The following is a 14,558-nucleotide window of genomic DNA, read 5'->3' as shown; positions in this document are numbered from 1 at the left end:
AATAATCATATTTCATAAAACACCATTGCCCTGCTATGGTAGATCTTTATACTTATTAGGAAAGTTCTTAAACACCTGTATGAAATCTATGCAATTAAGAAGATACTATGTGAAATAACGAATCCAAAAATGTGAAGGTGAGTTTTTTAATATGATAATCTAGATTCTTCCTGTCTATAAGTCTTCCTAGATAAAGTAAAATACTTATATATTCTCTTGCAGTAATGTCACAGACATAAAATAATTATATATACACTAATGGAAGAATGGATTTGTGTTTATATGTATTTAATTTGTATATATGTACAATTATATTTTACTATGTTAATTAAAGAATATTTCCATTACTTATTTCTCAAAAGCCACAATTACCATACTTGCCAGTGATGATGGCCATGGAGTTTTGTCATTCAATAACAGCGATCACTTCTTCCTAAGGGAGCAAACAGCTCTCCATTTGATGGAAAGTGTTGCAGTGTTAAATATTATTAGAGAACCTCCTCAGGGGATATTTGGCACCGTGACTGTTCAGTATCTTGTAAGTGAAATTAATTCTTCAGAGCCATCGGTGGATTTGACCCCTTCTCAAGGATATATTGTGCTGGAAGAGGGAGTCAGATTCAAGGTAATATAACAGTTATTACCAAGTAAGTGTAGAAAGCTTTTTTGAAATTACTGGAAAGATTTCAGAAATGTCTTGTTTTCTGTTGTATTTTTCTTGCCTTGCCTTTCCTTTCCTTCTCTTTCCCTTCTCTTTCCTTTCTCTTTCCTTTCTCTTTCCTTTCTCTTTCCTTTCTCTTTCCTTTCTCTTTCCTTTCTCTTTCCTTTCTCTTTCCTTTCTCTTTCCTTTCTCTTTCCTTTCTCTCCTCTCTTCTTCTCTTTTTTTTCCCTCATTCTCTGAGCAAATTGAGTCATGGGAGTGAGAGTCCATAGAAATTAAATGTGATCTTCTCTAGATATTTCTCTCTTTGTAATATTTAAGGTAATTTAAAAACAATATAATGAGTAAATTAAATATAATAAATATTAAATATAATAAATAAAGTAAATATTTAAAAACAATATAATGAGTAAATAATTTTTATGGTTGCATAGGAACATTTCTTTGTATGTATTCAGCATCTACCTGAAACACAAACTTTGAAATGACGTGATAATTTACAAGTGTAAATAGTTAAAGTAAAAATCCCACTCTGTAATGTGATACTTCAGCTGGTGGGAGCTAAACAGAGTATTCTGTGACAAATACAAAAACTAAATAGCTCTCAGAGTCTTAGGAATATAAAATTACTCATTCTTCTGGGAGTGTTAAACTCACTGCCTCTGTACTGTCCCCGCAAAGATGTCAGCTAGAAATGAGACAGCTTAAGTTTGTGAAAGCCTGAGCATTCTGAAGTTTAATTGCAGTTTGTTTATATTTAATTTTTTAGTTTGTTTTGTTTTGGTTTACTTTATTTTATTTTATTTTATTTGGTTTGGTTTCATTTTGTTTTGTTTTGTCCAGATTAGTACATTATGTCTAGTGGGGTATAATCTGGAACAAACCTTTCTGCAAACAATGGTTTTCAGTTTCTGAACCTCAAATGTATTTGGAACTGCAGTGCTGGCCAGTGTAGCAGATCTATGGAAAATCAAAGACTTGTTAAAACAGTCTCTAAATGTGGTCTATTACAAATAAATAGGGATCTAAAAGTAAGTTACAATTCAGTTCCAGAAACATTATTACTAACTTCTTTTCTATATAATAGATATAGATAATATAGATAGATATATAGATCTATCTATATAGATATAGATAGATAATTCTCTGCTAATTTGAGACCACCTTGAGAAGATCCTATTCTCATCCATAGTGGTGCAGTAGAGGGAAAGAAGCATCAACAAGAGATAGAGTATTTCAAATAGCCCTCTACTCTTGCCTTTTTCCTTTCTTTTTTCCCAGCATCAGTGGTGGAATTACCCTCTTGCCCTGGAGCTAGCTTAGTTGCCAACTGAAGTAGGAAGCCCTGTGGGGACTGTGAATGACCAAGGAAAGTGTGGAATAAGTAGAGAACCAATAGATGAAAAAAGGATCATAACCTATTACATTTAAGAGGGTGTTAGGATGAGAGGAGAAAAAAGGAGAAGGGAAAAAATAAATTTTAAAAAGTGGATATGCTTCTCTTGGTGTTGCACCAATGGAGGTCACCAGGTAGGTGACTTTAGAACCTCAGCCTAGGCCATCATGGTCTGATGTCATGGTCTGGTGTCACCATTCACTGTGGACAATTTTCTGTGCTTGAACATCATTAGCTCAACAACTTTCTGTGCTTGTTTCCCCGTCAGACACTGCACATTTCTGCAATACTGGATGAAGAACCAGAAATGGATGAACACTTCGTTGTCACCCTGTTCAATCCCACTGGAGGAGCCAGACTAGGCACAAGGGTGCAGACTCTGATTACAGTATTACAGAACCAGGCTCCACTGGGGCTTTTCAGCATCTATCCCCTTACAAATAGGTAATAAACACTGATAAAATCATTTTTTTCATATGCAATAGAGATGGTATCTCTCTACAGTTTTGTTTTTGATGAACGTCTTTAAAGAAATTCAGCAATCCAGTTTTAGAACATTTGTAATTTTGAAAAGTACAGTATCCGTACAAAATTATTATTGTTATACAAAAGAACAAAAACACTTAAAATGTACTATTCGTCATTAGAAATGTCAAATTCTCTATGGATTTTTTCATAAAACAGTACAGCCTTAGTCCCTAAACATTCCACTAACAGGAATCCATGTTAAGAGCTCCAAACTTCGCATCAGTGAAGGGAGTCATACATTTTATAACTTAGTTTTAGTTTTAAGCTTGTGTAAAATACACTTTCCCTCAGGGCTGTTTTTCAGAAGCAAATGAACCATATGGAAAGACATGTTCAAAAACTGTTCAGTTTAAACCATACGACTGGAGTGTTACATTTCAGGCACGTTTAAGATTTTGTTGAATTTCCTATCATTTTGCCAAGGTCTTGTGATAAGAAACATTGAACAACCTTAATTAATGTAACTATCAGTCCATCAGATAGTAAACCCAGTCATTAATATTTCCTTTTTATCGCTGATGTACATTCTGTGGTGGAATTGTACTGTAAGCATCTTATTTGTATACTATAAACATAATGCATTTTTCCTTTATTTTCAAAATTCTCACATTTAGGACAAATTTCCTCATAGTTGAAGAAGCCAACACTACAGTTTATTTGAAGGTTTCACGGAGCAATGGCCTCAACGTGTCTGTGAGTGTTGAGTGGGAGACGCTGTCGGATACCGCCTTTGGCATCAGTACGTTCACTTTTCTGAGAGCATCCACTGCTTTTGTCAGAATGGAGGTAGCAAGAGACCAGCCAAACATACAGAAGATGTAGCTTTGGAATGTAAATCTGCATGTTCAGACTTGATAACATTAAACATGAGCACAGATGAGTACCCTGACTCAGCAGCTTGTCTGACCTATGGGTAGGATGTGGAGTTTAGCTCTTGGAGCTAAAAGCACTTCTTTTTCTTTAAGCCAGTCAAAAGGATTAGGTGATTTAAGAGTCTAAGTGCCACGACTGCTTGGTGTGATGAAGGAGAGGAAGAGGACAAACACATACATTTTGTGGTTTCTTTGTCACTTTTGTCACTCCTTGCTATCTATATAATTTTGTCATGAGCTGGTTTCCAAACAAAGTCATTCTGAATCAGACTCAAGTTGCCTGTGCATCTTCCATGTGAAATTGTAATGTGTGAACCATCCCTGGAGATGTTCAGGACCAGGCTGCTTGGAGCAACCTGGTCTGGTGGGAGGTGTCCCTGCCCAGGGCAGGGGGGTTGGAACTCCATGATCTTTAAGGTCCCTTCCAACTCTAACCATTCTATGGTTCTATGAAGAACACATTTATTGCTTAACTCTCATTAAATCCTCAGTTCTGTAATATTTCCATGCATTCACAACTATTTACAATCAACATTTCGTAGAATCACAGAATTTCTGATACTAGGTCTGGATTTGGCAAGTAAATTATGAAAATGGCATTGAAAAAAAAAACCTCAAAAATAAATAGTGTTTAATTTTACTGTATTTCAGGGGGTAGTATCAGTGTCCTGTCTGTCTTGCAAAGTTTTGTGGAAGAGTCAGCATCGAGCTGGTGTTTCTTTACATCAGGAGAAATCCTGTACGGTGTTCTGTTGCGCGCGCCCCCAGCCACGTTTTCAACTGTCTACCAGTGGAAAGGAGTTTTTGTCCCCGTCGAGGTAAGTGTTTGCTTGCAAACACCAAGGATGCTACTTAATAATTTGGAGATGAGGAGAGGGTTCTTCACTGTGAGGGTGGTGGAGCACTGGAACAGGTTGCCCAGGGAGGTGGTTGAGGCCCCATCCCTGGAGATATTTAATGAGAGGTTCAACGAGGCCCTGGGCAACCTGGTCTAGTTGGGGGTGTCCCTGCTGACTGCGGGGAGGTCGGACTAGATGGCCTTTGGAGGTCCCTTCCAGCCTGGGCAATTCTATGATTCTATGATTCTATGATTAATAAAGAATTTAAGCCTCAATTTTACTTTTTTTTTTAAATTTTTTTTATTCCTATCTCTCAGAATTTCAGTATGTGGAACCCTAAGAGCTGTGAGTCTTTCCAAATCCGTGGCTCTCCCTACCTTGTGATTACTCATGGAGGAGATGGGCAGGGGGCTTCCAACAGCAGCGTGTATGCGTTCATGCCTGGACGCAGACTGCTGAAGGTAAATCTGTTTTTTCTTAGAAAATCATAAAAACAGTGGGGTTGGATAAGACCCTGGGGGGCCCACCAACCTAGACGTGTTTTAGAAAAAATCACTCCATGCTGGGCTACTTTGGGGCCACTCTGCAGGACTTCAGTGATGTAAGTTTTTACAGCTGGTTGTCTACTGTGTTTTTATATTTATTTTGGGGAGCTGGGGAAAAATGGCCTGGGAAATGAGGAAAGAAATTGTGGAGCAATCAAGGCATGGAGCATTTTCTTCAAATGTGTGATAAGTTACACTGCTTTTGTAAATTAACCCTAAATGTATAGACATATTTTAAAAATAGTAAAATTACAGGGATGTCGTTTTAGAAGTTTTATACATATTTTTATATGTAATTTTGCAATTAAAAACATTGTGTGTATACATGTATAAACTTGTCACATGAAGTGACTTCCAAACACCATTTTTGTCATAATTCCCTCACAGATACAGACACTCTCTATTCTGGATACCAGAGAGGTGAAGCACTTTTCTGTGGATGAAGAAGACTATTTGATTTTTGTGAGCCACGCAACCAGTTCCAGTTCCATCCAGGTTAGAATACACTTGCCTTCCCTGTCTTTGATGTGGGTAGTTCGCTTAGTTTTGAGTCTGAAATACAAAGTTTTCATCGTGACATTAAATATCTCTTCTCTTGGTGCTAATTATGAAGATACAGTGAAAAAATATTTGTATATTTCCGCAGGTTTTCCAGTGGAATAAAGATATATTTGTGCTGCATCAACACCTTCCACTTTACAGAGCTCTGAACATAGCCTTGTTTCCTAGAGGAGGCATTATGTACCTAGTAGTTTCTTTGTCAAATACCAGCCAGAACATGCTCTTGTACCAATGGTTGAATAACCAGTTTAGGAATCTTCATCAATTACCAGCAAAAGAAATAAAACATATGGAGGCCTGGATTTCTGGATCTGATATCTATTTAATTACTGCAAAAGGTACGTACGTAACACTGGTTTTGTTGAGTATATGCCAGCTTGTTTGTACCCCCAAAGGCATTTGGGGTAAAGGAGTTTAACTAGGGATTAAAGTATTACTGGGGAATGTCTCAATTCATCAATAACCATTTTATCAAAACAATATCTGTTTTGTCCCTCAGAAAAGAAACACATTGTGTTAATTCTCAAATACTTATGACACTACTGAGATGTTGTCTCAAGAACAATAATAAACAATAAATATTCATCTAGCTGCTGATTGCACCCTTTCTAAGCCCTTCTGAGCTTTGTGGTGTACAAAGATCATTGGTCAGCAACGTACACATGTTTTTTATTAGAACTATGGAATTTTCATCATTGTTTTGTAGCTGCATCCCTGTGCTTATTGAAAAGTTTATGTTACAGTCCATGGGTTTCTCTGGAATTGGCCGTTGTCTACTGAGTGTTCTTATACTGGACTGTGTTCAGAAAATCCCTTCAATGATGTCAGTGGTTGAATCATCCCATTGAGATGAGTCATGCTATGGAGTTACACACCGAGTAAAACAAAGATATGATGGCTGTTCTCACTTCATAGATAAAGCTGCCCAACTCTGCCTTTTGCATGGCCATCAGTGTGTGATTTAACTACCAGGCAGCAAAATAATGTGAGTTTTGTCATTTTGCTCCTTTGCAGAATCAGGAAATTCTTCTGAGATTTTCATCTGGGAGACAGGGCAGTCTACCTTCAGACACTTCCAGTCTCTTCCAGTCTGCGCTGTGAGAAAAATCCATGTTTTCATACCCCCTTCAGGCTTAGGTAAGACTTAAATGACAAAATTCATTCAAATCCTAGTTTATAACGCCGGAATTGCAGAAATATATGTGCTCTTTTGTCTATCAGACGTTAGAAGTTACTATAATCATTGTGCAACCAAAGGCATTTCTGGCGTTAAAAGGCGAACTTCTGAATTTATCACCAAATAGTCCTTTTCCTCTACTCCCTGCTCAATATAGTTCACATCCTCCTCTCTGGCAAGGACACGACAGTGCTGTATTCCTGGAGCTCGGAAGGAAACCAGTTCTCTGGGATGCTGGAAGCCCCACGTGCAGATCACATCACTTCAGCTACCGCCAGGTCTCTGAACTCCAGCAAGAGCTTGATTGCTCTGTCCGTAGACTCCAGCTCCCAGATTTATGAGCTGACCACCATCTCCAACCAGTCAGATTTTATACCTAGGTATGGTGGGTTTTTTCTGTTTTATATAACTTTCTCCCAGCTCCTACATTTCTTTTTCTGTGCCAATGTTTTTGTTACAGCAGAGAGCATTATATACTTCTGTATGTATGTGGATTGCTTAACACTAAAGAGAATTTTTCACAGGTAGGTTTAAAATAACCTGAAGTCAAACAGCCTCACAACTGGCTTTAAAATGTGGCAGGAAAGGACTTGCAGTTATTACTTGATTTTTTTTAAAGCTCTTATGTAGGATAAACTAAATTACTTTCATAATTAATTTCAGTTACTTTATGATCTACTGTAATTTAAAAAATTCCAATACAAACCCTACAACCTTTAAGCCTCAGTTACTTCTTCAGGAATATAAACAATAATTCCAGCTCCAAAAACACATGTTAAACTTAACAGCAGTGCTTTCAAACTTCATTAATCAGCTATCCTCAGTTTATAATTATTTGATGTGTTTGTTTTTATGCTAGTTCAGGTGAATTGATATTTGAGCCTGGGGACATGGAAGCTGTGATAGCCGTCAATATTCTGGATGACATGGTCCCAGAGGAGGAAGAATGCTTCAAAGTGTGGTTGAAAAACCCTAAGGGAGGTGCAGAGATTGGTGTTCACAGTTTTGTTAACATAATTATTCCTTCCAATGACAACGCCTATGGAGTCATTGCATTTGCTCAGGTAAAACTTCTAAGGTAAATCACTAAAATATGTATATATAATTTCTGAGTAATGGGACACAAACATACTAAAACTGTAGACTGGAGCATGTGACAGGATTGTTTTTCTAAAGTCTTGTCGCAGTCTTGAGTTAGAAGCTTTTTAACATCTGTTTAGCATTTCTGTGTGATTATATAGAACACAGGGTGATAGAAAATCAGTTCCACAGTCTGTCCCTACTGGGAAATTTTTATAATCCCCTTAAATTTAGGTAAACAGCTTGGGTTTTTTTATAAAATTTGAAAATTTTATAATCCCCGTAAATTTAGGTAAATCAGCTTGTTTTCGCAACAACCTAAAAATTCAGTTTTCAGATGGCATATATGATATCATCATAGAGTCATTACTGGTTGGTTAATCAAAATTAAATAACCAATTCTGAGGAACCTTTTCCTCTGAAAAAGATATTAATTGGGTTATGCCACAAGATAAGCCAGTCTGCTAGGAAAAAAAAGACATTTCTTTGGAAAAAATGGCAGACTGAAGGTGTTATTTGGAGCAGTTAATTCTTAAATCATCAAACACTCTAGAAGTTGTCTAGACAGGTATATAGTGCATACATACTGAAAATATAAAATGCAGAAAAGTTGTTATTGAAATGAAATCTTGCATCTGGACTTGTGTGAGGAGGGCGAATAACAGCAAAGTAACAGCAGTAAAAATATGTCACTATTGAAGGTCCACTTGTTTGTTTCCTGTTTCATAGGATTTGGACATAAAATACTGTAAAAAAAAAAACCCAAACCAACCCAAATACCCAAATAACAGTGGTATTTTTTGCCTTAGGATAAAGAGGCCTGATCTTTTTAAGTTCTCATGCCCATGAAAGAGAGGAATATTGAGTAACTCTGAAAATTAGGACATGAAAATTTGACCAATGAACATGTGTTTAGCTACCTAATAGTAGATTAATTTATTGTTGCCCAATGTCACTGGCCCCCATTGAAGAAACTTTTCTTTATAAGAAAATAATGTTACGGTTCTGCTGCTTTATGTTTTCCAGAGTTCTTTGTTTAAGCAAGTTGAAGAAATGGAACAGGACAGCTTAATCACCTTGAATATTGAACGTTTAATAGGAACGTATGGGCGAGTTACAGTAGAGTGGATCGCCAATGGGAGCATCAGTGATGTCTTCCCAGCTTCAGGAATGGTGTGTAATTACATCACTGGTGTTAGGGGAGCACTGATTGTATTCTCTTAGACAATAGGTGCAGATATACGAAAGACAGTACACGTGAGATGGCCCCACTCTTATGTTAATTCCTGCTTCCTGGTACTTCCTGCGATTCTGGCAGTTTGCATGTCTGGCTGGTACAGAATCCCATAGCATCACTCTGGCTCTTCTACAACCAGGTGCTGCAATGCTGCCCAGGCACTACAAATGTGTATCTCTAGTATCCCATTCCCATCTTCATTTCTTCCTGCTTTGAGATCCAGCTACTGTGTCAAATCATTTGCATAAGTGGGAATCTGGGAGCCTTTGCTCTGCATTCTGGCTTCATCAATACGACTGAGAACTTCAGTGGCCCAGGAGAATATCACAAGTCCCAGTTTTCTGTGCTTCTGAAAGTAGATTTTCAGCTGTGTTAAAATCCCATGTTTTCTGCTAGCCAAAATTCTTGGTATGCCTGAGGACTGACAGACAGCAGGTTCTTTAAATCAAGGGCCTCCACCTGGTGGCCATCTGTAGAAGACACAAAGCTTTGAGGCTGTTGAGCTGTAGCGCAGGCCTCAGCTGAGATAAGAAAGGGCCAAAATACTGTAGAAATAAACTTTGCATGTGAAAATAATAGGTCTGAAGTAAGATAAAAATTTTAGAGAAAAATAAACAGAGGTGAAATCAAGGATGCTCAAACAAGTGTACTGAAATTATTAAATTACTCCTTGAGCATTTCAGGTGGATGCTAATTGATTCCCTGCACATGTTTACAGGTAGGAAGAGACAGAAAGGTAAAGGTATAATGTTGTTTGCTGGAAATTTCTGTTTATCCTTCAGCATAGGTGTAGCCTAAGTGTTTATAGACGTGTTTTCCATGTTGAGACAGACCTAATGAAGTGGCTGGCCTCTTGAGTTTAAAAATAAGAATATAGATAGACAAAGCATTTCTCAATCATTTTCTCTGAAAAAAAAAATCAACAAAACTGTTGAGTAGACATTTATTTTATGAGCAGTGGTTTATATACATAAGTTCATCATTCTTTTGACATATTTCTATGTGGTGGGTTGACCTTGGCTGTTGGCCAAACGCCCGCCCAGTTCTCTCTGACTTCCCCTCCTCACCAGGACAGGGGAGAAAATAAGGTGGGAAAGCTTGAGATAAAGTCAATGTAATAAGAAAAACAAAAGCCATGCTTGGTAGCAAAGCAAAAAGTGGAATTTATTCAGTACTTCCCATCAGGAGACAGATGTCCAGTTGCTTCCTGGGAAGCAGATCCTCAGTACATGTAGCAGTTGAATTGGAAGACAAAGGACATGACCAGAAATAGGCATCTATGTATGTGTCCTCCCTGCGTCTTTACCCTCAGCTTTTATTGCTGAGAGTGGTGTTATGTGGTATGGAACATCCCTTTGGTGAGTTTAGGTCAGCTATCCTGGCTGTGTCCCCTCCCAACCTCTTGCCCAATCCCAGTCTATGACGAGAGGCCTGAGCATACCTGTCACACATGGGGTTGCCCAAGGGATCAACATTGGGCCCAATGCTGTTTAATGTCTTCGTAAGTGATCTGGGTGATGGGATCAAGTGTACCCTGATGAAGTTTGCTGATGATAAGAAACTGAGTGGGGAAGTGGACACTTTGGAAGGGAGAGCCACCCTGCAGGAAGACCTGGACAGGCTGTGCTAAGAAGAACCTTATGAAAGTCAACAAGGACAAGGACAAGTGGTCTTGCACTTGCAAAAACATAATCCAGGAGGGCAGCACAGGCTGGGATCTACCCACAGCAGCTCTGTGGAAAAGGACCTGGGCGTCCTGGTGGACAAGCAGCTCTATATGAGTGAATAGTGTGCTGCTGTGGCAAAGAAAGCCAACAGGATGGTGGGCTGCATGAACAAGGGCATCGCCAGCAGAGAGAAAGAAGTCATTATCCCTCTCTACTCAGCACCTGTTGGGCCATACCTGGAACACTGTGTCCAGTTTTGTTCCCTGATATACAAAAAGATGTGGACAGGCTGGAGAGGGTCCAGAGGAGGACCACCAAGGTGATCAAAGGACTGGGAAGCCTGTCATATGAGGAAAGACTGAGAGAACTGGGTTTTTTCAGCCTTAAAAAAAGCAGGCTTAGGGGAGACCTTATCAGCCACCATTTAAAGGGTGGCCACAAATAAGATGGAGACTCCCTTTTAATACAGAAAAGATGAGGGCTAATGGATACAAGTTACTTCTGGAGAGATTCCAGTTGGACACAAGGAAAGTTTTTCACACTGAGAACAAGCCATTGGAATCCTCTCCCCAGGAATGTGGTTGATTCTCCATCATTGGACACTTTTAAGATTTATCTGGACAGGGTGGTGGGCTATCTTGCCTAGACTGTGCTTTTGCCAAGAAAGATCAGGCCTTGAGGTCCCTCCTAACCTGGTATTCTATGATTCTATTTTATATACGTGTGTGTGTGTGTATGTATATATATGTGTGTGTGTATATATATATATATTTTATTTTTAAATTGATAGTTTTATGGAATAAAGCAGTTGGCGTAACAGCACTGAGGAGAAGGTTGACTTTTTCTTTTCCCTCCCTCTAAAAACTTCAGATCACGTTTTCAGAGGGTCAGGCCCTGTCCACCATCACCCTGACGATTCTGGCCGACGGCGTTGCGGAGCTTTCGGAGACGGTGGAGATCACGCTCACCCGTGCCACCACTGTGGGCGTTCAGGAGACCTCAAAAGGAGCCGTCATCGATCCCAAAAGGGCAAGAGCTGTGCTTACCATTTTACCCAGTGACTCTCCACACGGTGTGGTCGGGTGGCACATGGAATCTCTTTTTGTTAAAGTCACAGAGCCAGAAGGTAAGTCTGTTTCTTGATTCCTAGGGAAAAAAATCTATGCTTTTCCAAAATCAGCATTGTTGAAGCTTTAACACTGGTTATGTCTAGAAAATCTATATAATAGAATACATATATTACGTATATAAAATATATACAGCATTATAATTATATAGCATATAGCATATATCCTAGATTATATACTTAATCTATTATATATATTATTTTTATTTGTCAGCATTTTAGATTGGATATTAGGAAAAATTTCTTCACGGAAAGGGTTATCCAGCATTGGAGTAGGCTGCCCAGGGAAGAGGTTGAGGCACCATCCCTGGAGGTGTTAAAAAAAAGGGTTGACATGGTCCTCAAGAATATGGCTTAGTGTTTGGGTTTTTTTTTTATTGCTTATTTCTTATTCATTTTTTGTCAGAGTTAGGTTGATGGTTGGACTAGATGGTCTTTAAGGTCCCTTCCAACCTAGACGATTCTATAATTCTATGATTCTATGATTTTTCTATTAAAAAATTGTAGAAGCAATGTTCTTTAAAATATGTGACTATGCTAATTTATTGCATGACATTTTATGCCCTATTTCACATTGAGCATATCAACATTATCCAGTAATTTTTGTGTAGGGGGTAAGTTATTAAAATCTTGGCTTCTTGTGTTGCAAATGATTAATAGATAAAATACTTCTATTTAGGTAAAAAGCCAAACTTGCCCATTAAATGATATTAATATATTGTTTAAAATAATTTGCATAGACAACATTTCTCATGAGATTGGTTAAAAAGGGAAGCTTTCTGTTCTGTGGGGTAGGGGAAGGCAGGAAGAAAGAGTGATTTCAATTCAATTCAATATTCTGTCCATATTAACAAATAAAATTGCTGAAAAATTCACTTTCCATCAGAATATTATTGCAGCTAAAACCTCCTCACCAGCTCTATTTTAAAGTAGCACCTGAAAGTATTGTGAAGGGATTTTGTTGTTTCCTGATACGTACGCACACATTGCAAACTTTTATATGTTGAAGTTAGGATTCAAGGCATATTCTTATGTTTCATTTGTTGCAGTTTCTTTTCCAATCTTTAAATGTTGTATTTTTAAGGAATTTTTACAGCTGCTTACCATAAAGTAGTATCTTGTTAGTACAAGTGACAAAAACTAGTCTAAATACAAAGCCTGTAGCTTTTTATGTTTCTGTTTCTCCAAGTCATAAACTCAGCACTTTTAGCCAAATGCTGTGTTTTGTGGTTTATTGAAAAAAAATTGCAAATCTGCTTTCCCAAAACGGTTCTGAGCCTCACTGATACAGGTGTATCTCCTTTTCTTCAACATTTCAGTTAAGGAAATGTAAACTTTGCAGCCAGAGTGACCCCCTCCAGTGCTGCTTTCTGTATTGAAACCCGTAGTGATTTCCCAGGCGTGCAAAGCCAGTGAGGGGCCAGTTTTGACGGAAAACCGAACAAAAACCGGCAATGTTGAAGTAACAGACATTTAGCAGCGTAGCAGACATTTGCAAGTGTAAATATTCCATACTTTATTCTTCCTCTAGATCCACTTTTAAACTGCTTTTCAGCATTTTAAGCACACACTCTGTGTGTGTGTGCACACCACTTGTATGTGCTCATTTGCCCAGGTCATTTAATTATCCGATTGATGACAGGCCGGTCAGTCTCACCTGGCAAGATCATGGAGCAGATCCTCCTGAAATCTTTGCTACGGCCCATGGAAAATAAGGAGGTGATTGGAAACAGCCAACATGGCTTCACCAAGGGCAAATCGTGCCTGACAAATCTGGTGGCCTTTTACGATACTGCCACAGACTTGGTAGGCAAGGGCAGAGCAACAGATGTTGTCTACCTGGACTTATGCAACCCCCTGGATTCGATGGATGGAGCACTGGGTGGATAAGGAGCTGGCTGGCTGGCCGCACCCAAAGGGTGGCAGTCAACGGCTCAATGTCCGGGTGGCGGCCAGTAACGAATGGTGTTCCTCAGGGGTGGGTATTGGGACCAGAACTATTGAACATCTTTGTCGGAGCCATGGACAGTGGGATAGAGTGCACCCTCAGCAAGTTTGCTGATGGCACCAAGCTCGGTGGCGCAGTTGACGCGCAGGAGGGCAGGGATGCCATCCAGAGGGACCTGGACAGGCTGGAGAGGTGAGCTCGTGCAAATGGCATGAGGTTCAACCAAGCCAAGTGCAGGGTCCTGCACCTGGGACGTGGCAAGCCCAGGCACAAATCCAGGTTGGGTGGAGAATGGCTGGAGAGCAGCCCTGAGGAGAAGGACTTGGGAGTGCCTATGGACAAGCAGCTCCACATGAGCTGGCAGTGGGCGCTGGTGGCCCAGACAGCCAACCGTGTCCATCAGGAGAAGTGTGGCCAGCAGGTCTCGGGAGGTGATTCTGCCCCTCTCCTCTGCGCTCGTCAGACCCCACCTGGAATACTGTGTCCAGCTGTGGAGTCCTCAACACAGAAAGTCCATGGACGTGCTGGAACAGGTCCAGCGGAGGGCCACAAAGATGATCAGAGGGATGGAGCACCTCTCCTATGAAGACAGGCCGAGGGAGCTGGGCTTGTTCAGCCTGGAGAAGAGAAGGCTCCGGGGAGACCTTGTAGCGGCCTTTCAATACCTGAAGGGTGCCTATAGAAGAGCTGGGGAGGGACTCTTTGCCAGGAGGTGTAATGATAGGACAAGGGGAAACGGTTTTACATTGGAAGAAAAAAGATTCAGATTAGATCTCAGGAAGAAATTTTTTAGTATGAGGGTGGTGAGACACTGGAACAGGTTGCCCAGGGAAGTTGTGGCTGCCCCATCCCTGGAGGGGTTCAAGGCCAGGCTGGATGGGGCCTTGAGCAACCTGCTCTAGTGGGAGGTGTCCCTGCCCA

The 14,558-nt window shown here is 39.8% G+C and overlaps 1 protein-coding gene across 1 annotated transcript in view; it reads left to right on the top strand.

Annotated features, from left to right (window-relative positions):
• ADGRV1 (adhesion G protein-coupled receptor V1) overlaps positions 1–14,558 on the top strand; it is a 277,476-nt gene that overhangs the window by 69,223 nt on the left and 193,695 nt on the right. Inside the window, exons 42-53 of the mRNA XM_014936880.1 lie at positions 363–625; positions 2,326–2,501; positions 3,200–3,324; positions 4,109–4,275; positions 4,614–4,757; positions 5,229–5,336; positions 5,488–5,767; positions 6,417–6,539; positions 6,737–6,959; positions 7,439–7,643; positions 8,686–8,832; positions 11,434–11,689. Coding sequence (XP_014792366.1) covers positions 363–625; positions 2,326–2,501; positions 3,200–3,324; positions 4,109–4,275; positions 4,614–4,757; positions 5,229–5,336; positions 5,488–5,767; positions 6,417–6,539; positions 6,737–6,959; positions 7,439–7,643; positions 8,686–8,832; positions 11,434–11,689 — 2,217 coding nt within the window. The remainder of the gene's footprint in view (positions 1–362; positions 626–2,325; positions 2,502–3,199; positions 3,325–4,108; positions 4,276–4,613; positions 4,758–5,228; positions 5,337–5,487; positions 5,768–6,416; positions 6,540–6,736; positions 6,960–7,438; positions 7,644–8,685; positions 8,833–11,433; positions 11,690–14,558) is intronic.

The sequence above is a fragment of the Calidris pugnax genome, unplaced genomic scaffold (assembly GCF_001431845.1).
Source record: "Calidris pugnax isolate Ruff unplaced genomic scaffold, ASM143184v1 scaffold40, whole genome shotgun sequence".
Lineage (NCBI taxonomy): Eukaryota > Metazoa > Chordata > Aves > Charadriiformes > Scolopacidae > Calidris > Calidris pugnax.
This window is presented reverse-complemented; position numbering and strand designations above follow the sequence as displayed.